The 25519-nt window shown below is 43.5% G+C and overlaps 1 protein-coding gene across 1 annotated transcript; it reads left to right on the forward strand.

The window, feature by feature from the left end:
• Positions 1-816: 816 nt before the first annotated feature.
• LOC149286431 (WD repeat and SOCS box-containing protein 1) lies at positions 817-23665 on the forward strand. The gene is made up of 9 exons (XM_089494161.1): positions 817-950; positions 7575-7743; positions 8534-8802; positions 11115-11246; positions 13728-13828; positions 16851-17023; positions 19082-19195; positions 20565-20672; positions 22467-23665. The coding sequence occupies exons 1-9, from the start codon at positions 911-913 to the stop codon at positions 22624-22626; spliced, it is 1266 nt and encodes a 421-aa protein (XP_089350287.1). The 5' UTR covers positions 817-910; the 3' UTR covers positions 22627-23665.
• Positions 23666-25519: the final 1854 nt, after the last annotated feature.

The following is a 25519-nucleotide window of genomic DNA, read 5'->3' on the forward strand; positions in this document are numbered from 1 at the left end:
TTATTATTTATTAATGGAAGATATAGTACCTGCCCATTCAAGAGTTTATTATTATTATTATTATTATTGGAATATATAGTACCTTCCCATTCATTTATTATTATTATTATTATTATTATTATTATTAATGGAAGATATAGTACCTTCCCATTCATTTATTATTATTATTATTATTATTAATGGAAGATATAGTACCTTCCCATTCGTTTATTATTATTATTATTATTTATTAATGGAAGATATAGTACCTGCCCATTCAAGAGTTTATTATTATTATTATTATTATTTATTAATGGAAGATATAGTACCTTCCCATTCGTTTATTATTATTATTATTATTATTATTATTTATTAATGGAAGATATAGTACCTTCCCATTCGTTTATTATTATTATTATTATTATTTATTGATGGAAGATATAGTACCTTCCCATGCAAGAGTTTGTTCTTAGGCTACCTTGACTGACTGGATTATTTCTGAGACTGCAATGTGTTTTGGACCTATGAGAACCTCCAGTCCCTAATTTATTCCTTCCTTCATTCAACACACTTTCCTATCTTCCCCCCCTCCTCCTCGGAATGGTCTCTTCCAAAAGCCGCTTGCCTCGCTTAGGACCGTTCCATTATACAGAGGAAAAAAAGGGGAGGACAAAATGAGAAAGGAAAGAAGGTCTAAGAACCAAGAGCGCTCCCCTACCCCTCCCTTCTCAGTGAGGGGGGCGTGGTTCGATGGGCGTGGTTTGAGGGGAACGGCCACGCCCCCCTCTGTATATAAGCCGCCTCCCGGCGGCCATTTTGTCTCAGTCTCTTTAGCCTTTGGAAGGAGTCGGACGTCGCTAAGGGAAGCTTATTTGACCAAAGAACCCAGGCTTAATCTAGTTCAGAGCCGGTCTAAAGGGCGGCTCCGTCGATGGCCAGCTTTCCCCCGACTGTTAACGAGAAGCTCATTGGTAAGAACCTGCTTTTTTAGTACCATTTTTATTACTATTATCATCACTAATATCAAATAGCAGTGGTCATGGGTGGGGCAGCTCCCTATATATATATATATAGGGATGTGTGCGTCCTGTACTATAGAAAGAAGGCAGTTTTGACAACGCTTGGAAGTGTCTTTAACTCCAGACGGTGGAATCCTGGGATTTGTAGTTTTGGCACCCATACTACAAATCCCAGGATTCTCTGGGGGAGGAGCCCCATGGCAGTTATAATGGCATCAGACTGCACTGTTTCTACACTTGTAAGATGCATCCTCTGTGGCTTGTTTGCAACTATCAGCCTTCTCTTGTGCCTCAGGGAACTACAACTCCCAGGATTCCATAGCCTTGAGGAGCCATGGGAGTTATAAGTGGTCCCAAGGTGCATTGTTTCTACAGTGCAGATGCAATCTAATAACCCTCTTGTATATGTCTTCATATATATATATATAGATGTGTGTGAGTGTATATGTATATCAACACATACACATACAAACTACGAATCCCAGGACTCTATAGCCTGAACCATGAAGACATATAAATACATAGGGGGTTTTTTTAGGCTGCATCCGCACTGTAGAAATAATGTAGCTTGACTACAATACTGCTACTATGACTACATTATTTCTACAGTGCGGATGCAGCCTAAAAAAACCCCTATGTATTTATATGTCTTCATATATACAGTATATATATATATATATTTACACAATTATATTGATATTGACACAAACTACAAATCCAAGTAGTCTATATTCAGAGCCATGGTAAGTTGAATTATTTCTACACTATGTATGTGTATGTCTTCATGTAGGTAGGTAGATAGATAGATAGATAGAGATGCATACATAGGGTTATATATAATAAAACACAACATATATATATATACATACATGAACAGACTACAAACCCCAGGATTCTATATTATGAGCCATAGCAGTTATACTGGTGTCAAGCTGGTATTATTTCTCCAGTGCAGATGCAGCCTTAAAAACATCCCATGTATGTATATGTCTTTATACCGTACATACACACACATATATATTACACAAATACATATATATGTTATATACACTCACACATATATGCAAACTACAAATCCCAGGATTCTGCAGCCTGAGCCATGGAAGTTAAAGTGGTATCGAACTGCATTTATATATATATAATTGTGTAATGTATATATATGAAGACATATACATACATAGGGTGCGGAAATAATGCAGTTTGACACCACTATAACTGCCATGGCTCAGGCTGTAGGGTCCTGGGATTTGTAGTTTGCATATATGTGTGAGTTGCTACTGGCTGTAACTTGTGGAGGCACCACAGCTCTCTGACGGCTAAGTGTTGCAAATGGACACACAGGGTGTAGGATTGCACAATATACATACACGCGCGCACACACATATATGTTATATGGTCATCATGTGTTTTGGGGAGACAAAGGAAAAGTGCAGCCTATGTCTAAAGCAACCTGGCATGGAAGGAGACTCCCTTTGTATTCAGGGTTTGCTCCTAGGTAAGTTTGCAAAGAAGTAAATCACTATCTCAATATTCAGCTTCTAAAGGGAAAAAATATTGCGTCAATTGATTCCATATATAGATAGATAGATAGATAGATAGATAGATAGATAGAGCCAGGATTTTAGGAAGGGGGGGGTCCAGACTAAGTGCCACCATTATAATGAGGCTTGGGTGCGGTGGCGCAGCAGCACACACCATTCATTTTTCTAATGGAAGGGGGGGGGGTCCGGACCCCAAGAACCCCCCCCCCCTTGGCTATGTCCCTGATATATATATATATATATATATATATATATATATATATATTGAGGCGTATCTTTTGCTCCTTTTGCTTAAAGCTGCTTTGCCTCTCTTGTGGTTTGCAATTGGATAGATACTGTATATAAGGGAGGAGTGGAAAGAGAAGGGCCGGTTATGGCAGGGATATCTATGGTTATGGAGTATTAATAGATATGGCAACATGGCTCTTAAGGCTATGTGACACTTTCAGGAGGGATGACAAAAAGGTTCAGGGCAGGGTTCAAATTTGGCCTGGAGGGTTAAGGTAGCGCTTTACAGAGTCCTAATAACAGTAATAAAGCTGATTTATAATGTCTTTTTCACCAAAGGGCGGAACATCCAGAAAAACCCAATACAACGCAATACTATAATATATTACAATAATAGAATAATGCATTCAAAGCAAACCAAATACACTAAAAAAACAACAACCCCATTTTGAGTCCCATTTCGGGATTGAAATTCAATGAGTAATTGAAGTCCGTGCGCCATATATATCTATTTTAACTATTTTTGGTTGCATCCGGATTGCAGTTTGAAAACAAAATTCCTCCCTTTGTAACTTGAACGTTCGATCCGAGGCGCTTTCTCAGGGCGCGTCTACACTGCCAGAATGGCGCGGTTTGACACCCATTTCAAGTCCGATAGCTCCATCCTATTGAAACCTGGGATGTATGGTTTCAAAGGGGCTTTAACTTCCTTTGCCAAAGAGTGTTGTCGGTTTCACGAAACTGTAAAACCCTAGGGTTCTGTAGGACGGCACCATGGAAGTGGTGTAAAACTGCACTATTTCTACAGTGTAGATGCAGTGTAAAGACTGGAATTGGGACGAAGAGAGAGGTGCTTGTATTGGAAATGGGAGAAGGCGGGCGGTTTTTGGTGTTGGCGATGCGCGATCCTGATGCTAAGGGAACAGTTTGAGCAAGTGGTATTCTTTCTCCTCCAACGTTGCGCAGAAGTTGGGATGTCGACGAGAGCAAACTGTTGGAGAACCTCCATCAAACTGCTTGTTGTGTGCCTTCAAATCACTCAGTGGGTTTCATGGCAGAGCTGGGAATCGAACCCTGGTCTCCAGAGTTGTGGTCCAACACTCAAACCAGTATGCCATACTGGTCTAATGCCCAGCCAGCAGGACGACTGTGGCCAGGGATGGCAGGATTTGCAAACAATATCCGAAAGGTCATTAGTTTGAGGAAGGCTGAAAGGACTCGAAGGCACACAACAGCGAACGTGGCACGCAGCAGACAACTTGACAACGTCTTAACCCCAGCTTAGGGATGGGAATGGGTGAAAGATGGGACTATGGCTTTTCTGGAGAGAGATCTGGCCAAGAAATGAGCATGGTCCATGCGCACATACCCACACAATGAGTAAATACTGCAGAGTGTATCCCAGAGGAGTTGCCAAAGCTTTTGGTGCAAGGTGTTGAAAGTCTCCTAGGAAGTGCAAAGTGATCTTAGGGCAGCCGCGTGGTGTGAGGTCTTGGTAGTTGCAATGTCATTGTTGTCACACGCTTGCTTTCTGTCTGGGTACGTGTTTATACTCAGACATCTCCTAACATATTCCACGGAGTTGCAAAAAGAAGTCATTCTGGTTGTAGCTTGTGCGAACCAGAAGGGTACGGTGCGTAGAGGAAAGGGGTTGTGCAGAAGTGTGTGGGTAAGAGAAAGAATATGTTGTAGATACCAAAGAATTAAATGCCCCATCTCTTACAAACAATGGCCATATAGTAAATGTGTTGGCCATATAGTAAATCCAATAGCATCCAAACAGTGATCCCTTCATTGGGCTAACAAACTGCACAATTACATGTTGCAAGCTTTTGACGTTTTGTGATGCTTCAGTGTCATTGGGTAATAAGCCTTCCCCTGCCTCATGTTCTCCAGGTGGGTTGTGTTGCGCTAGTAGCCGTGTTGGCTGGGGATAATGGGATTTGTTGGCGACCACCGCAATGTCTGAAGAGCATCACGTTGCAGCAAGGTGGCTTGGAAAGTGGGCTGGTGTTTCGAAATCGTCCGATCGGTGTTTGTGCGTTGTGACTTGTGGCGACCCTAAGGCAAGCATATCCTGGGGTTTTCTTGGCAAGATTTGTTCAGAGGAGGTTTGCCGTTGCCTTCCCTCGAGGCTGAGAGAGTGTGACTTGACTTGCCCAAGGTGGGTTTCATGGCCGAACTGGGAATTGGATGCTGGTCCCCAGAGTTGTCGTCAAACCACCTTCAATAGTGTTAATATGGATTCGTTCCATATTGTAAAAGGAGATGACAATGGGGTAGTAGATAGCTTGTGTTGTCTCTTCCCCATAGTACCACGTTGCTTCTTTCTCCTTTACGTTGACTAAAAGGTGTGTTTTTTTGGTATGCATTTACAGATTTTCTTTTGTTACTCCTTTATGTTTTCTTAATTTTCCCGTGGCATTTACAACTTCCTGACTTTGCAGGGAAATTTTGGTTCTCCCCAGCTCTTTGTATTGTCTATATTTCAAAGGCTGGCAAATGAATTGCACTGTTGTGGAAGCTTCCGTCAGTTAAAGGGAATGAAATCTTCCCTCCAAATATACAAAAGAAAGAAAGAAAGAAAGAAAGGGCATGAAGGAAAGAAAGAAAGAAAGAACAAAATGGATTGTGTGACATTCCAATGCAGATATGCATCTGGACAGGCTTGCTATCGCAAACCAGTCTGGCAGGCACCGGTTCTTTTGTTGAAGCAATACTACGAGTCCGACGAAAACGTGTCGCATGCGTTGTCCTACGCTTAGTTGTACTGAATTGCTTACGCAGTATGTGTTTGACTTTTAGGGTATGGTTCTCCGATGGAGAAAAGAATCGGGAAGAGAATCCTGCTGAGAAAACAAAATGCTAAATCCACCACGTTTCAGCAGGTTTCTTTTACATGGGAATACTGTTGTGAGATATATATATATATATATATATATATATATATATATACACACACACACACACACACACACACACACACACATGCATGCATGCATGCAGAAATAGAGCCCTACAATTGCCATATAAGGGTTGGTTTCGAACTTTATGGCATTTGCCTCCCCCTCTTTGGGGCGATGGCTAAGAGCTGCCATCCATTGTGCACTCTGAGTTCCTCATGTACACATGCGCGCCTCCCTTCCTATTGCCGAGCTCACGTGAGAAGCCACATCCAACCCAGTTATAAGGACGATTCTGCTGCCACACTGTTCCTTGCTTTTGCACCAGTGCTAGAAAACCCATTTCTTTCCTTTTTTCCATGTCTGTGTGGCTGTGTTTCTCCTTGCAGCACAACACACGGGTTAAAATAGAAGCGGTCTCAGAATAACAGTGGCACCAGGCAGTGAAAGAAATGCTCCACTCCGCGGTGGAATACAAAATGGAAGGGAGGCCTTGATACCCTTCACAATGAAATTGTGTACATAGACACTGCAATCTCTCTGATCTTGGTAGCTAGAACCAAACACAACAATGACACATTTTCAGATCTCGGAAGCTAAGCAGGGCCAGCCCTGAGTTGGTACTTAGATGGGAGACTAAGAAAGCCATGTATATGAAATTCAGGAGGTTGCCATAAGTCCATAGGTGACTTTGAAGGAAGATGCACACACACTCTCAGCATTTTTCCCCATTAAGTTCAACTGGACTTAACAGGCCCACATGAACAATTGCGATCTACGGTTCTGTCGTTTCTTTGTAAGCTTGCAAGTCAGTGTTGTGCGCACTCAAGACAGTGGCATAAGGCAGGACATTTTCCACCACCACAAAGTATTTGTCGGCGGGGTTGGGTGAGTAGACGGAGCAAAACCACAATCAGTAATTAACCAGGCATGCTAAATTAGGGTTGAATCATATGGGATATTGAAAATCCATAAGTGCCAGTAGTTACATAAGATGTCCTCCATTAAATACACTGTGGCTTTACCAAGTAAAGCTGCATGGGATTGGATTGTGTAGTGATTAAAGTAAGGTAGAGGTTGATATGTTTTGATGCCATTAATCAAAATATTATTGAGGCTGTCACTTGGTTTAATGAAAAATTGAGGGAGAAGTGGTGGAGCCTCCTCCTTTGGAGGTCTTTTAAGTAGAGGCTGGATGGCCATCTGTCAATGGGGATGCTTTGATTGAGAGTTCCTGCATGGCAGAAGGGGGTTGGACTGGATGTCCCTTGGGGTCTCTTCCAACTCTACGATTCTAGAACGCTTCTGAACATTAAACAGCCCTGTCTTCTTCCTATTCATGACCATATACCACCTATGTACGTTTACACCTATGATAGGAATCTTCTTTGAGCGCCAGTTGTTACAGCCTGCTCAGGCTCCGTGTGGTGAATTTACATTCAAATCCACAATATTCTGTCTATAAGAACATAATAAGTGAAACATAAACTTTTGCTCCATACAGACAGGCCAAAATAAAGCTGCTTCGGGTCACTTTGGAGGTATGTTGTTTAAATGCTGCATGCATCCTAAGAGGATGGAAACCATGCCAAAGCCACACTCAAGTCCTAAGGAGCGATGCACAGTTTTAGCACAGCTTCTGGCCTCTTTAAGATGTATGTGTCATTTAAACATCATACCTCCAAAGTGACCCAAAGCAGCTTTATTTTGGCCTGTCTGTATGGGGCCTTTGTTAAGCATTCCTCTATTTTCTGTTGTAAGGGTGACAGTGGGGAATTGGGGCTGAAAATGGTGGAGCTAGTTGGCAGGGATGCCGCACCTCAAAGCTTTGGAGAAGCACTGCGCAGAGTACATCAGTGGGCTTTCTGATTTTCATTTGCAAACAACTTTTTATTTTATTGTAGGCCGATCACGGACCGTGGGAGAACTTCTAGCCCCAGCGTCTCCTTTCGACAAAAAGTGCGGGCGGGAAAACTGGACCGTCGCCTTCGCTCCAGATGGCTCTTACTTTGCTTGGTCGCAAGGCCACCGCATAGTAAAACTTGTACCTTGGTCCCAGTGCATTAATAATTTGTGAGTACAGTCTTGTTTGGAAAACTCTTGTCTTCCGTTTGCCAGGCGTTCCTCTTCACCTCCGCAATGTATATGTTACGATTATAGGAACCGGCGCGGTCTGCCTGATAACCAGAAAATGCGGTGGGTTGGTTTCAAGCATTGCTGCGTTTGGAACAGGGTCATTGGAAGCAGTGAAGCATGAGTTGGTCTGTTTCGTTGGGTATGCTCTCAGCATGACTAAGTCTGACATCGACGTGGATTGAAAGAGCAAGGATTGGGTCATGGCAAAACAATGTGAACCCAGAATCAGAAGGGGACTGAAAATAGTTCAGTATGCAGGCACACTTCAGTTTAACTCATACTTGCTCATGGATGGGTTAAACTTGTGTTGTTAGGTGGCCAGAGATTTGAAACTGGGAGATCTCAGTTAGTTCTACCACTGCTGAGTACCCTTGCATGGCTTTAGTTTCTCTTAAAGGTTGGTTACCTGCTTCACAAGATTAGTTATGAGATAATGTAACACTTATTCCTAACATATCAGAAACAGATATATGCTGTTTTACTAAGTTTGTGAGCTTTTGGCTGGCCCTTGGTATAAAAAGAGTGATGGATCACTTCCTTCTCAAGCCTGTCATACTCCAAATATGTTTTCACGATGTGAACTTTAAGCCAACGCATCTGGAGGACGCCAAGTGGGAGAGGCAGTCATATGGCGAAGGCGTATACTGCAGCTGTTGTTTGTGTGCTGGCAAGCTTTCTTTTAGCGCCTTTGTCCTTCTAAAATGTTGGTTGTTCCCCCCCCCCCCAGTTCATTGCATAGCGTCAAGAACTTTGTCAACTCAAGCCATTCCAAACTTTCGAGACAGAACAGTGATGACAGCCAGAAAAACAAGCCCCGCGAACACGTTATAGATTGCGGAGACATCGTCTGGAGCCTCGCTTTCGGATCGTCCGTCCCCGAGAAGCAGAGCCGATGTGTGAATATAGAATGGCACCGGTTCAAGTTTGGCCAAGACCAGCTTCTCCTGGCAACAGGCTTATCCAATGGGCGTATCAAAATATGGGATGCCTATACAGGTAGTTAATAGTCTCTTAATATTTTCATCGACTTTGTTTTCCTTATGAGACAGATGGGGAACATGTGGCTCCCAAGGTCAGTGGTTCCCAAACTTTGGCCCTCCGTTTGTTTTGGACTTCAGATCCCAAAAGCCCAAACCAACGTGGTCTAGAATTGTGGGAGCTGAAGTCCAAAACATCTGGAGAACAAAAGGTTGGGAACTACTGCTCTAGGTGATATGACGAATCCCGTTATACTTGACCATTGTGCTGTCTGGGACTAAGAGGAGCTGGAGTCCCAACAATTTCTGGAAGGCCCCAGTTTCCCCACTCCAAAAATGTGAATTTATGTCAGTGCCCAGGCTCATGGAGTCATTTATGGCAGTGCCCAGGCTCATGGAGTCATTTAGGTCAGTGCCCAGGCTCATGGAGTCATTTAGGTAGGTGCCCAGGCTCATGGAGTCATTTAGGTCAGTGCCCAGGCTCATGGAGTCATTTAGGTCAGTGCCCAGGCTCATGGAGTCATTTATGGCAGTGCCCAGGCTCATGGAGTCATTTAGGTCAGTGCCCAGGCTCATGGAGTCATTTAGGTCAGTGCCCAGGCTCATGGAGTCATTTAGGTCAGTGCCCAGGCTCATGGAGGATGTGGCCAGGAACAGTTACTACCCACGAGAGAAAAATAAAGCAAGTTTCCTGGCACTACACTGCTGAGAACTAGTTGGGAGAGATGGGATGGGATGCTTGCGCTTTTAGTGTTTGAGTGGTCACTGTTTGAGAGAGGGTGATGGATTACATCGACCCCTGGGCAGTTACCCTAGGACCAGTCTTGCAAAGCCACTGGCCTGATACAGACAGCCAAAATAAAGCTGCTTCGAGTCACTTTGCAAGTACGCTATTTAAATGATGCATGCATCCTAAGAGTCCAGAAGCCACGCCAAAGCCACGATCCAGTCCTAAGGACTGGAGTGCAGCTTTGGTGCAGCTTCCAGACTCTTAGGACGCATGCATCATTGAAACACCATACCTCCAAAGTGACTCGAAGCAGCTTTATTTTGGCTGTCTGTATAGGGCCACTCTTTCTGCTAAGTACAGTGGACTCCTGGTATCCGGTGGGGTTTGGTTCCAGGACCCCCTGCGGATACCCAAAGTTGTGGATCCTTAGGAGCCATTATATACTGTGAGGTGGTAAAAGTGTGTTCCTTATATAAAATGGCAAAATCAAGGTTTACTCTTTGGAATTAAAAAAAAACATACTTTGCCAAATTGGTGGCTATGGAGGGCTGAGTAGTTTAATGTGCTGCTACTGCTATAGTGCTTAACCAGATAATTGTCGTTGTAACTGGCATTTACCAAAGACGTCGTCTTAAATGTGATCCTTTTCTACGAATTGCTTTGGTCTGGGAACAGAGCAGGGTCTTTGCAGCTGTAACTTTTCCCCCGTTTAACTTTTAATCTGGGTGAAAATGGATAGCTGGATTCCTGAGAACGGGGACTGCATTGCCCAAGGTAACTAACCCTTTAACATCGGACAAGCTGCTTTCCTTTCAAAATAAACCTTGGCACTGTACTGAAGATACACTTTCCTGGCAGCCGGTCCAGAAAGCTTATCCGGTAGATAAAACAAGTATGTTGGGGATCAAGGGTTAAGTAAAGAAAATATTGAAGGTTCGGGCTTTTATTTGTTAGACCAAGCCCTGTGGCGAAAGATTTAGGGAGTTGGGGTATGTTCGGCTTGGAGAAAAGGCCATCGAGAAACAATGTCCTTGCAAGGTCTTTCCAACCGTATTGTGCCATGATCTCAAGGGGCATGAAAGGCTGTCCTCCATTGCTCTAGAAGTTGGCCCCAAATCAGCCAATTCAAATGACAGGGATTTTTAGTAAACATTAGAAAGAGGTTCTCGATTGTTTAATCGGTTTGGTGAAGTGGATTGCATTGACTAAAAGATGGGTTGCCCTTTCTTGGAGGATTTTAACCCAAGGATGGTTGAACCCTTATTGAGAATGCTGAAGCTTTGGGTTCCTTATATTGGCAGGGAAGTTGAGTAAATTACCTTCAACCTATGATTCTGCCCTTTGTGTCTTGCCTTTCTCCCAGACAGAAATCTCTTGCCCTCTTTCTTTCTGTATGCAGAAGATGAGTAAGAGTTCAGAGTGTGTGGCACATAGCCACATTTGCAGCAGAAACAAGAGTCTGGTGACACCTTAGAGGCTGACAAGTTATATTTGACACAAGATTTATAGACTGCAGCCCCAAGCTTATCATCCTGTAAGCTTAGTGTTAGTCTTCTCAGTCTGACTTTGAGACTTCAATTAAAGATGGATTCTTCCAACAGGAAAGCTCCTCCTTAACTTAATGGACCATACTGAAGTTGTCCGAGACTTAACATTCGCCCCCGATGGGAGTCTGATCCTAGTATCCGCCTCAAGAGACAAAACACTACGCGTCTGGGACCTAAAGGATGATGGTATGTTACAGGAGGGGGAGAGAGTATTACATGAACCTTCTGCAACACTGAACAGCTCTGATGAAAGGCAACTGGAATTGAGGTTTTGACATTACTTAGGTAATAGATTTATATGGTGGATGCGTTCCCAGACTTACTGTGGAGAGTGAAAATTGCCGATAACAGTGAAATGATATTTCCTCCAGATGTTGATCATGCTGGAGGACTTCTAGAGGCCAAGAGAGACTATATTTTTCCGGACCCAGTGAAACCACGGGTATACATCCCACGCGTACAAGGGTCATACCGTATTACGATACTCATGAGGGTGGTGTGACTAGTTTAGAGCAGTAGTCCCCAAACTGTGCCCTTTAAGAGATTTTGGACTTCAGCTCCCAGAAGCCTCAGCCACGTTGGCTAATAGTCTGAGATCCTGGGAGCTGAAGTCCAAAATCCCTTAAAGGGCACAGTTTGGGGACCACTGGTTTAGAGCATCACACACTTAATTAAAGGAACATTCCTCCTTTTTAAACTTTAAAGCCAGGCTATTGCTTGTCCTAAACCATTGACAGGTGAAGTAGCTTCACAGGGCTTGAAAATGAAATTATGAGCTCCCTTGAAAGCGCGCAGCTGTGACCTCACTCATTTTGAGATTCTTCATTGGGCCAAATGGTGCAATGCCAGGTTCTTCTTGCTTGCTATCTATGGCCCCATACAGACTGCCCAAATAAAGTTGCTTCGGATCACTTTGGATGTATGCTGCTTAAATGATGCATGTGTCCTAAGAGCCTGCGCTACAGTTCTTAGGACTGGATCATGGCTTTGGCACAGCTTACGGACTCTTAGGACGCACGCCTCATTTAAGCAGCATACATCCATAGTGACACGAAGCAGCTTTATTTTGGCCTGTCTGTATGGGGCCTATCACTCAGGTCAGGAAGCAGTTTCATCAGCTGTGACCATTGGGTGTCATTTCCCAGCTTTTACTTCCTTGCCTGCCCCAAAGGTTTCAGCAATTGAACGGGAGAGCTGTTGTTGCTTTCTGGATGTAAAAAATGCTCTAAGGATCCTTGTTTAGGTTTGAGCCTAGTTTGCAGGCCAGAATTTCAGTTGGAGCATAATGCACAGTCTCCCTGGTTTCACTGCAACAGGAGATGGCGGTTTAATTAAAACAGCAATACAGAAGCGTTGCATTAAACCATGCAAGGGGAGTGTGTGTGTTCGTAGACCGGGTAAACCATGGTTTACAGCAGGAGTGGGTAAAATCTGTCATGAACCACATGCTACACTTGAGACTCCGCTTTGTGGCCCACAAGAATCTTGTAGGTTCTTGCGTGGAAGGAAGTCCCACATCCCTAAAACAAGACGAAATAAGAGGAAATACGAACTATAGCCTTCTAGGAGGGACATAAAATTAGGAGTGGGATCATGAAGCAGAAGAGAGACCCTTGGAGCTCTGGAAGTTGCCTATGAACCACAGGGCTCTGTCCTGGGCCCAGTGCTATTCAACATCTTTATCAATGACCTGGATGACAGAATTGGGAGCATACTTATCAAATTTGCAGATGACACCAAATTAGGAGGAATAGCTAATACCCCAGAGGACAGGATCAAGATTCAAAATGACCTGAATAGACTAGAAAGCTGGGCCACAGCTAACAAAATGAAATTCAACACAGAGAAATGTAAGGTATTGCACTTAGGGCGGAAAAATGAAATGCACAGATATAGGATTATGGGGAACACCTGGCTGAATGAAACTACGTGTGAAAGGGATCTAGGAGTCCAAGTAGACCACAAGTTGAACATGAGTGAACAGTGTGATGCGGCAGCTAAAAAGGCCAATGCTATTTTAGGCTGCATCAATAGAAGTATAGTGTCTAGATCAAGAGAAGTAATAGTGCCACTGTATTCTGCTCTGGTCAGGCCCCACCTAGAATATTGTGTCCAGTTCTGGGCGCCACAATTCAAAAGGGACATTGAGAAACTGGAGCGTGTCCAAAGGAGGGTGACAAAATTGGTGAAGGGTCTGGAACCCATGCCCTATGAGGAACGACTTAGGGAGCTGGGGATGTTTAGCCTGGAGAAAAGAAGGTTAAGAGGTGATATGATAGCCCTGTTTGAATATTTGAAAGGATGTCATGTTGAAGAGGGAGCAAGCTTGTTCTCTGCTGCTCCAGAGAACAGGACCCGGAACAATGGATGCAAGCTACAGGAAAAGAGATTCCACCTGAACATTAGGAGGAACTTCCTGACAGCAAGGGCTGTTCGACAGTGGAATGCACTCCCTCGGAGGGTGATAGAGTCTCCTTCCTTGGAGGTCTTTAAACAGAGGCTGGATGGCCATCTGTCAGGGATGCTTTGAATTGGATTTCCTGCATGGCAGAAAGGGGTTGGACTGGATGGCCCCAGTGGTCTCTTCCAACTCTATGATTCTATGATTCTATGAACACGACAGCGTTGTTGAACCTATGTGACTTTATTTCCCTCCTTGTTTTCTAGGAAACATGATGAAAGTATTAAGAGGGCACCCAAACTGGGTGTTCAGCTGTGCTTTTTCTCCCGATTCTTCCATTCTTTGCTCCGTGGGAGCCAAAAAAACAGTAGGTATCCAAGTTTCGTGCTCTCCAGCTTGTTTGTGATTGTGAGCAAAGCAAATCATTTTTCAAATGGTAAAATAAAACAGCCAGGCTTGTGCTCGGTGTCATGTTGGATGATGATAATGATGATGATGATGATTTTGCTATTGATGATTATTGATGATGCAAGGAACTGCATGACTTAAAAAAAAAACCCTACAGTAAGTTATCACTTACTGTGCTGAACATGCATTGCTTTTAGTTTTAAGAGAATCTGAGTATAATTTTTGCAGTGCACATCTCCATCTGTTCCGTGGCGAAAGAAAAGCCTGAGAAGCTCTAGTTTAAGAAAAGAATAGTTTGCGGGGATGTTTTGTGTCACAGGACCTTTGATAACCATTTTTAATAACTGCTTCAAAAGTTCAGTTTCCTGAAGTCTGGGCTATTGGTCTTACTTAGCAGAAAATGTCAGTGTTAGCCTAGTAGTAGTTACAGCCAGCCAGTGTACTCAGTGGTTTGCAAGGAAATGGAGCACCTTGTTAGGTTTGCATAGAGATGTATTGTAATAACCTAATACACAGTGGAAGAGCAAGTTGCAGTGTGTAGAATCAGTTGCATGGCTAAGCAGTCAGCCTTAGGCATGCTTGCTTGAGCATGAGTCCCAAATGATAAAATCAGCTGGGCTCATGTCTGAATGAACATACTTAGCATTGAGGTGCTTATGCAGAGTTAGTATGTTTTAGATAGGGTTAGTGTAAGAGTGGACAACTTGTGTCCCCTGAGGCCTGGCGAAGTGGTTGCAAATCTTTTTTAGATCTAGATCTTTTTTAGAATCTGGAATTTCCATTTCCATGTTAAGACTTATCTTGAAAATGATGCTTTCCTGCAAATCATTCCCATAAACCTGGGCCAAGTTCCCATTGGAAACAGTGGCTCGCTCTTTTGTCTAATCTTTGTCGAGAGCCAGCGTCTCCGAAACTATACTCCTGAATAAGTCCCACACCTAATTTCACACCCAATTCCTAAAGATGCTACACGCACTCTTTTTATCTATATATACATACATTCAACTGGGCCTAGCGCTCTGGGTTAAGTTTATTAACGTTTCCAAAGCGGCCTTCAGTGCTGAACAAGTTGTCCACCCTCCGGACTAGTTAAGAGCAATGACTTAAAGAGTTAGCGATCCAAGCTAAGATGGCATTTCTGTTGTTGGTTTCAATTTGGGGGTTGGGGAAGCGTATTGTAGAGGGCTTTAAAAAAGCAACTTTAGCATACCAGTAAAACCCTTTAAAAAGTAGAACAGATGTAGATGTATGCATTGATCTTTTTTTAGGCTGTGTGTTTTCCATAAGCTTCTTGCTTTCCCTGTCACAGGTGGTGGCAGCAATATTGGTGTGATTGAGGGTAAGCTGGCACCACTCAGACAAGCGCACAATGGTGTTAGCTGGGCAGAAAGATTGGCATCTCTGGCTACCAGGCTGGAGGCGAACTTTACCATAGGACGAAGTAACCTTGCATTCGGCCGCAGGGTGTACTGTACGTACGCAGGTGCTGGTTGATGTCCACTTTCTGCTTTTATTTTTCCCTTCCTTTTCTTTTTTTTCTTTTTAATTTTATTTTCACGTTGGTGAAAATGACTCTTTAATATTTATTTATTCCATTTATATGGAATACCGGAGTCTGTTAATAAGCTGAAGCGGTTCATCTTAGCCTACTGTAACTGACTTGAACACAGTAAAGTAAAGGACACACTAATAAGTGAAATTTTGGCCTGTTACAGACTGCCAAAATAAAGCTGCTTCGGGTCTCTTTGGAGGTATGCTGTTTAAATGATGCATGGGTCCTAAAGAGTCTGGAGGTCGCGCCAAAGCCACACTCCATTCCTAAGGACCGGAGTGCAGCTTTGGTGCAGCTTCTGGATTCTTAGGGTGCATGCATCATTTAAACAGCATACCTCCAAAGAGACCCCAAGCAGCTTTATTTTGGCAGTCTGTAACAGGCCCTTGTTTCGTACAGATCCTCTTGAGGTTTTGCATTTGAGAGCTCTGCCCGTTCCTAAGGTTCAGGGCGGCTTATTTAAAAAGAGAAGGATCAAATCTTGTGCCACGAAAGCATTCAAAATGCAAACGTATTTCTCTATGCGTAAGCCTTTCCTAGTCTGCCACAAGTATTGTACCGAAACGTGTCATGGGAATTTGATACCTCTCATTTCCCCCACGTTGCCTTAAAACTGCAGTATTGTAAAATATACCCAATGCATGTAGTTTGCACTAAGCCATGCCTGTATGACTAAAATGGCTGATTTACTGAAACCTTTTATTTAAAAGAACCAAACTGGCCAATGTTGTTTGATGCATTTTTTTAAAAATTAAATTGTGTAAATGTCTAGTAACTCGGTGTAAGTTATGTGTTCTTTTTTTGCCAAAGTCTTGTCGTTTGGCTGTGACAATTCCCTGTTTGCTTGCAGTATCTGTTTCTCTTCCTAGGCTGACGTTGGCGATCCAAGCCTATTGTAAACAAGTGGTCTTAAACTCACTGGGGATTCCACGGGAGTAACCTTATGTTAACCTTACATATATATTTTTTCTGTCTGTATATATCTTAAATTTTTAGTAGACAATTGGAGGCAAAAAAGGGGGGACTGTTAGCGTTTAACCTTATCACTGTCTATTTTTAACGTTAAAAATAAGTAACGCATGGGTTTGAGTTAAAGAACCTGCATAGTTAAGATTCTGTTTGAAAGTTCTCTTTTTATATATATATATATATATATATTTGGCTTATACTACAAGTAATACTTAACAAGTTAGCATTTGCATGTATGCTTTGGTGTTTGTTTGTTTTTTAATTTAATTGAAGTTTTAATTCTGAGTATGACACTGAGCATCTATCTTAATTGTCCTAATTCGTAACGCTTGGCTTTAATTATAATCTGAAGTCAAAGCTAGCGCGGATGGCTTTGGGGAGGTGAGGGGGCGGTGGGACGGTTGTGGATGCTTTCTCTCCACTGGAGCAGAGCTGTAACATGCGTCTTTTTTCATTGCAGGTGTTGCTTTGGGATATGGATAAGTACTCCCTCATCCGGAAACTGGAAGGGCACCACAACGATGTCGTAGCCTGTGAGTTTTCCCCCGACGGAGCTTTGCTGGCTACGGCATCTTACGACACCCGGGTTTATGTCTGGGATCCGCATACTGGAGTGGTTCTGATGGAATTTGGGTAAGCCACCGGGCAGAAACGAATGGCAGCACCAGTGGGTTAGATCCATCCTTGTGGGGATGAAAGACAAACACATCATTGGCCTGTTACAGACTGCCAAAATAAAGCTGCTTGGGGTCTCTTTGGAGATATGCTATTTAAATGATGCATGGGTCCTAAGAATCCAGAAGCTGCACGAAAGCTGCACTCCAGTGCTTAGGAATAGAGTGTGGCTTTGGTGCGACCTCCGGACTCTTAGGACCCATGCATCATTTAAATAGCATACCTCCAAAGAGACCCCAAGCAGCTTTATTTTGGCAGTCTGTAACAGGCCATAGGCTTTTCCTTCCTTCTGCAATTTCCATTAAATGTCTTTCTCAGAGGCCTGGGAGAAGGACTTTGTTTACTGTATATACAGTGTGCCTGCGCCATGCATGGATGCATTTTACACAGCTTCCAGCTTATGCGGAAGCCACTTGGGGAGGGAAACGATGACTCGTGTACCCATGATGCACGCGCGCTGCTCCGCCACATGCACGTGCCCCATTATTTCCTATGGAGCTCAAGCATAGGCAGATTTTCCCTTACGCAGGGGGATCCGCAACGGATCCCCTGGCGTAAGGAGAGGACCCACTGTACTCATGTATATTCTAGAAGTATGGACTCCCTCTACTCTCTCATCCATTCAGCCTTTACGATGAGCACAGTTATGCCTGCCAGAATTTCCTAAGTAGTTTGGCATCATTTCCCCTTATATCATCCTTTGTTACATGCCCCTAAGTTTTACCCTTGACTTATCCATGGGTCATATCAAAATCCATAATTTTGGCCCCAAAACCTGCCCTCGACTTATACACGAGGTCAACTTATAGTCGAGTATATACAGTAAATACTGTGGGCTGTGTCATACAGGACTGTAGCCAGGATCAGCAGATGTCAGGAGTTGCGAATGTACCTTTCCTGCCATAACATATTGGAAAGGTTATTGCAGAGCCATAGTCACAGTCCAGTTCTCAAATCAGTGTCCCGTGTCAGCTCTCTTAAAACATTTAAAACCCATTCAGATTGTAAAAAGTACAACACACCTCAGTTAAAAAGCCTTCTGCACTAGTCACTTAACATTCAAAGCACTGAGTAAACAGAAAGGTCTTTGGCTGCTAGCGGAAAGAGAGCAAAACAGAGGCCAACCTAGCTTCCTGTTTTGGAGCAGCCACCAACAAGGCTCTTTTTCATGCCCTGACCAAATGGGCTTGTGATAGTTGTGGGAATAAGAGAAAACCCTCACTTCTGTATTTGGGAATGACTAAATGTTGCCTAAAAAGCAATGTTGGCAAGAACTTAGGAGATAGGTGATCAGACCATGGACAGATTTTTCTTCTAGCAGCTCAATTATTCTGCTGTTCAGCATCAGAGATGTTGCAATTCTGCATAAATCTGCATTTAGTTGCTGAGTCTTCAGTTTTGGTTAATTCAGAAGACCTCTTCTTGGGTGGTGGGCAGTCGTGGCTAAAACACTCACTTGCTGGATATCAAGATGAGGCAAGATGTGTTGGTCTGTGCACATAAGTACAGGGTGTGGTGTTCATTGCACTGTCAGCGTTATTACACTGAATTGTAAGTCATTCTGGGGTAGAGAGGGAGCTGAACCTATTGAAAATTGGGAGGAAATTGAATGTGACTGTTGGGATCCTTACAACAAAATGAAGGCCAGATTGTTTGGAACAGTGGTTCCCAAACTTCTTAATGCCGCTCATGTTGTGGTGACCCAAACCCATGAAATTATTTTCATTGCTGCTTCATTAACTGTAATTAAATAGGTGTTTTCCAATGCTCTCAGGCAACCCCCATGAAAGGATCATTCGACCCCCAAAGGGGTCCCGACCCACAGGTTGGGAACCACTGGTTTGGAAGGAGTCTTGTAATGTTTTTTGCTGGTAGGAGCTGATGGTCCGTTGCATGCACCTTTCTCTGTTTGTAGTCGCGGGGAGCCCATTTTGCATGCTTTCTAGTTAACCATTAAATGAAAAGCCAAGACTTGTGTAGCAGTCCTGCGAACTGACGTTCCATTTTTGTCCTCAGGCATCTGTTTCCCCCTCCTACTCCAATATTTGCTGGAGGAGCAAACGACCGATGGGTCAGATCTGTATCTTTTAGTCACGATGGGCTACATATCGCAACGCTTGCTGACGATAAGTAAGTACGGCAAAGCAGAGCTGGATTCTTCTGGTTCTTTCTGCCTTGAAAAAAGGAACTTCATACCTAGCGCTTGTTGACGGAGGTGAGGGTCCCCGTGCCCTCCAGGAGTGTGAAAAGATATTTAAAAAGGAGAACTGAGTTCTCCAATGAAGAGGTTCCACAATCTTGGGGATGTAGTGTTACAGCTACTTACAGGCTGAGAAGACAACCTTTTGCTTTGCAGATGTTTTGGATGGCAGTTCCTTTAAGCCGCTACCCACTTGACCGGAGACCATTGGTCACTTCCGGAGGGTTCTGCTTTGATATGTCCCTTCACTGCAAATATACACACAGACGTGGATGGGTGTGTCCGACTTATTTTGGATAAACCTTATGTAAGGTTCAGTGCAACGTAGTAATATGTTAGCAGTGTAGTACGTAACATTAGTCATTTGGTAATGCGGCAAAGAGATGCTATCTGACTGAGTCAAACTCTTCAGAAATGCAACCACACGCCAAGAAGTCTCTTGCTTTCTCACAGGTGCAGGGCACCCTTTTACCCAGGAAAAGATCCTGGCAGGGTCCCAGGAGCCACAGATTTCCATTTGAATGACCAAAATTTTGCCTTGCTGGTCTTGAAACACTTAACAGCATTTGTCTATTGCCAGACGAAGAAGCTACCTGCTTAAAAGCAGTGCCCATCTGCAGTGAGCTTCCCCACCGCCACCTGAGTCGCATCATTCTTCACTTGTCATTCTGTATTGACACACCTTTGTCACAAGTATAAGCAATTGTGTTATGTGAGTGCCTGCGGTGGGTTGAGGACTCTTGCAATAAGGACATCCCTCGCTTGCTGTAGGGTAAGGCATCCAGATGCAAGAAAGTAGAGCAAAAGTAATAGTAGGGACCTAGTCTGTAATTAGTCGAGCTGTTTCTCAACGTTGCATCATTCTCTGGGCAGTTGACACAATGTGTTGATGTTAATGGCGGTTATGTAACCGGGGATGTGTAATCTGGCAGCTGAATTGGTGGCGTTTGGACTAAGCAGCTTGACATGGCACATTTTGTTAGGATGGTGATGATGCTGAAAGGCAGTTGCTTTTCACAGGTTATGGAAACGCTTGCACACACTGCTGTTCTCTAGATCGGCTTTCTTCCAACCTGGTAATGCAGACTAGAGGAGTTGGGAATTGTAGCCTAACACATATACAAGACACCAAGTTGGGAAGAGATAATGGATGATCCAGATGTTCCCAAAGATGCATCCCTTTTTTAAAAGACGGATCTTAAATGTATGATCCTGCAAGTATCCATTTGAATCAAACAATTTTTGTAGCAAGTTAGGAATCGGTCATTTCACTTCCCTGCTTATTTAATTTCCTTCTAGGATGGTGCGCTTCTGGCGAATTGACGAAGACTATCCTGTGCAGGTTGCACCTTTAAGCAATGGCCTTTGCTGTGCCTTTTCTACTGATGGCAGTGTTTTAGCTGCTGGGTAAGCAGGCTTTTAAAAGTCCATGTATATATTCACTCACTTTACTTGAAATGCAGCTTTTGTCCACACATGCACTGAAGTGTTCAGCTTGGATAACTCTAATGGGCTTTGATCCAGAGGTTTTCTTGGGTTAAAAACTGTGCTGAAAGAAGGAAACCTCTCTAGATCCAACCTCTTGTTTACAAGTGTGAACCGATGATGGATTCTGGCTCCCATGGTCAGGGATGGTATAAGAGTGGCTGCTTGTGCATCTCCTCCAGATAAAAACAACTCAGGAGTGGCATTTTACCTTTTGAATAGGACACAGGGCCCATGCGCATCAAAAGATCCTGGCCATTTCTGCTCCTGTTTCCTCCACCACAGACACGCATTTGGCAGCCTCTGTGGCTCTCGTACAATTCCAGGAACAGAAAACTGGATCCTGGGTCCACCATGGTCACCCACCCCTTCTGTAAGCCAAATATGACTGATGGTTACACTTTCCCTACCATGGCCTATAGTAACCAAATGTTGGCAGATGATCTTTTAAAACCCATACATTGCATCATTTGATAAGTATAAGTTGTCGCTGCCATGCGTTTCCCTTGAGCAGAAAATGTGTGACTGGTCTAAGGTCACCCAGCGGGCTTCCATGGCTGAGCAGGGAATCAAATCCTGATCTCCAGAGTCATGGTTCAATGCTTAAACCATTGTGTCACAGTGGTTTATTTGTTTATACGTACACTAACTCTTTTAGTATATCTTTTATTAAAATTTTATTAAAATGTCTATACAAAAAATAGTAATTATTTAAAGTACACTCATCCCTCCATATTTGCGGCTTTGATTATTCACGGATTTGATTAATATGTTCCTTCTAGGAATATCTAGGTCCTCCAGTGCAACTCTGTGGTCAACTTTAACTAAAAGTTGCACTGAAAGACCTAGAGGTTCCTAGAGAGAACACTCTACTAGGCATTTGTAGTTCCTCTGCCCAGTTCTATGGTCAGTGTCTGTCGGACGTTGACCACAGAGTTGCACTGAAGGACCTAGAGGTTCCTAGAGAGAACACTCTACTAGGCCTTTGTAGCTCCTCCAGCGCAGTTCGATGGTCAGTGTCTGTTGGACGTTGACCCCAGAGTTGCCATGGAGAACCTATAGGTTCCTAGGGAACACTCTACTAGGCCTTTGTAGGTCCTCCAGCGTACTTCTATGGTCAGTGTCTGTCGGACGTTGACCCCAGAGTTGCCACGGAGGACCTATAGGTTGCTAGAGAGAGCACTCTACTAGTCCTTTGTAGCTCCTCCAGCGCAGTTCGATGGTCGGTGTCTGTCGGACGTTGACCACAGAGTTGCACTGGAGGACCTAGAGATTCCTAGAGAGAACACTCTACTAAGCTTTTGTAGCTCCTCCAGCGCAACTCTGGTCAGTGTCTGTCCGACGTTGACCACAGAGTTGTCCTGGAGGACCTAGAGATTCCTAGAGAGATCACTCTACTAGGCCTTTGTAGCTCTTCCGGCGCAACTCTGTGGTCAGTGTCGGACGTTGGCCACAGAGTTGCCCTGGAGCACCTAGAGATTCCTAGAGAGGTGTCCTCTCAGGTAAATACATGGTGTTCTTTGTATATTGTTATATATTTTTCCATATTCATGGGGGTCTTGTGCCCCTAACCCTAGCAAATATGGAGAGACAAGTGTACTGTACTTTATATAAAATTTAATATGATACTATGAGATATTGCATAACAAAGATAAGATCCAATAAAAATAAACAGTGGTTTGTATGTGATATTTTTGTGTATTGCTTTATTTGCAGAACACAAGACGGAAGTGTGCACTTCTGGGCTACCCCCAAACATGTTCCCAGCCTCCAGCATTTGTGCCGCATGGCAATCCGGCGAGTGATGCCCACCCCTCAAGTCGAGAAGTTGCCTATTCCTCCCACGGTGGTGGCTTTCCTTTCCTACCGGATGTAGAAAAGAAATCAGCTGGGGAGAGATCTGTCTGAAAGCATTGGTCTTCAAAGCCTTTGAGGGCAGACACCACCAGGCTTTGAAATAAATACAACCATTTTCCCTCCAGAAACAAAACCTTGAATGTTGATCTTAACTGATTTTTTAAAAGATGCTATTTACAAAAGACAACGGTAGATGTTGAAATTGTCAGACAGTTTCCCCGACGCCCCAAAATTCTTAACTGTGAAAATATGTACATAAATATAAGCTGCTCTGTGTTGCCATGTATATCTCTTGTGATTGCTTTTTTGATGATGGCATGTAATGTGTGCGTGTATATGTGTATATATTATATATATATATGAACATATCTGTGTAGGTGTTTGAGTGTATCCGAATATGCATACAGTACAAAAAGCCAGCCTTTGCTTGTCTCTGAGCCCCAAATGCAGGTTCTGTCCTTCCCCTTTGCACAATATATGTATAGTCTCTCCGGAGACGCAGGCTTGCATTGGTGCTGTGTAAAATAGAACCAGCAGTTCTTGTCTTTGGTGCACAGAGATAAGATACCAATTGGCAAACCTTCAGTGGCTTTTATACCATGCATCAAGCAGGCCCTCCAAGGTGCAGAGTTGTGTTGTTTTACTTGCGGCTGCAAAGTGTGTAGGGACGGTTCACCAAGTGAGTCATCTTCAGGGAGGCCTTAAGTTTGCATAAATAAGTGAATTAAAAAAAGGAAACGTTAACATGTGGAATGAAAATGGGCATCCTCAAATCTTTGAAATCCAACTACTGTATTATTGTCTGGTAACTTCTCTCTGGGAGTGGCTCACAGACTGATATTTCCCCATCTTCTGCTGTTCTGTAACCTCTTTGTCATTTCAAGGGAGGTGACATTCGGGGGAAACTTACCAAAGACGAGCAACAGTTTCCCCCTCTTTGCTTTTTGTTTTGCCTTTTGTCAATCTGCAGATACAAGGAATGTATGTACCACATGAAATGCCTAATGGATGCATATATTGGGGGGGTTTTTTTGTATTAAAGAATTGTACAAAAAGTTCTCCTGAGTTGTTGGAAAGCTGGTTATTTTGGAAAGAAGGGGCGTTGGATTGGGAAAACTGTGGCTTTGGGAAACAGGTCAAAAGAAATGTTTGTCACCTGCCTTTTTGAATAAAGGGAAGTGTGTCACTAACATTCAGCAAAGGGTGTTAGGAGAGCCTAAATTTAAAAATTCGCCACATAGTTTTGCTTGAGATCCTAGAAGCCACTACTTGTTGCAAAAACACAAGACGGACTTGTGTTTACTATATGTTGGAGCACGGACTTTGCAGGCAGCGCCAATCTCCAGCCTCTCCAGTTACAAAAGGATCGGTTGGTAAGTAGTGGAAAAGCAAACAATTTGAGACAAGGTGGACTAAGATTTAGGGTCTGGAGGAGCCACAGGTCAGTGGCAGAATATTTGCTTTACATAAAAAAAGCCAGAGGTACCAGATAGCATCTCCTGCCAGAGACCCTGGAGAACTGCTACTAGTTGGAGCAGACAGTACTTAACCTGGTGGACGAATGCTCTAGCCCAAGGATTACCAAACTCTGGCCCTCAAGGTATTTTGGACTTCAGCTCCTCAACCATCTTGACCAGTGGTCTGGGATTTTGGGAGCTGGAGTCCGAAACATTGGAAAGCCAGAGTTTGGGAACACTGTTCTAGATTGCTGTTAAGGCAGCCTTGGATGCTGGGATGTTGCTATCACTGTGAGTTGCTTGTATGAATGAGGAAGGAAGGCAGAATGTCAGGGAATGTGATGGTTTTTTAGTTCCTCTTCTCCCACCTTCCAGTTTCATGGTAATGGGTTGATTCATATGCTGACCAGTACATTTTAGAAGAGGAAACCAGTGTGGTGCAGTGGTTGGAGCCTTGGACTATGATGCTGGAGGCCAGAGTTTGAATCCTGGCTCGGCCATATATGTATGTATATAAAGGAAACACCATTTACAAAAATTGAAGAATCGCATCGAGTTAAGACAGTATAAATTACATAAAGACAACTTCAAACCTAGGCTCATACGTTAAGTATTGAAGGTTCCAAGTAGACATATAGCAGTTAGGCAGAAGTACAGTGTAGTGGTTTGAGCATTGGATTATGACTCTGGAGACCAGGACTCCCATCTCGGCCATGCAAACCCATTGGGTGACCTTAGGCAAGTCATGCTCTCTCAGCCTCAGAGGATGGCAATGACAAACCTCTGAAGAAACCTTCCTAAGAAAACCCCAAGACAGGTTCACCATAAATCAGAAGCACTCTCTCAGCCTCAGAGGATGGCGATGGCAAGCCACCTGTGAACATATCTGGCTGAGAAAACCCCCTAAATCGGAAACTTGAAGGCACACGACAACAGCAAACATTTTAGAAGGTCTTGTAATGGTATAGACAACATTTGGTGGCAATGTGACTGCACTGCATGTGCATTTTGAGCTATGTGTCATTTCCCCTTCCGCTTGCCCAGTCCTCAAAAGTTGCACAACAAATCTAGCTGCTGTGTGCAAAGGCGGTTAATCTATAAGGCGACAGCTGCTGAGGAAGAAATGCATGTTGCCAACATGTTTCCGCCCCGTCCAGTACTTATTAATAGGCCTAAGAAGGCACTAAGTTCAGGGATGTTGCTGCAGAGGGACCAAAATAATAATAATATGAATTCTGTACCCAAATAAATTTTCCTTTGCTTCTCAAAACTTTGGTTGAGTGCTTAGACATCACAATGTAGGCGTCCGAAGAAAGGGGACAGGCAAAGTTGCAAATACAGTAGAGGATTTTCAGTGTTGTACTCTGCAGTGTTAGAAATTTGGAGACGGAAGGGAAAGTTCATTGCGGAGACAGGATTGTTAAGGGGCTGCAGTTCTTGCACTCAGGTTGGCTC

The sequence above is a fragment of the Sceloporus occidentalis genome, unplaced genomic scaffold, assembly GCF_023333645.1.
Source record: "Sceloporus occidentalis isolate IW3139 unplaced genomic scaffold, rSceOcc1.0.p SCAF_69, whole genome shotgun sequence".
Classification (NCBI taxonomy): Eukaryota; Metazoa; Chordata; class Lepidosauria; order Squamata; family Phrynosomatidae; genus Sceloporus; species Sceloporus occidentalis.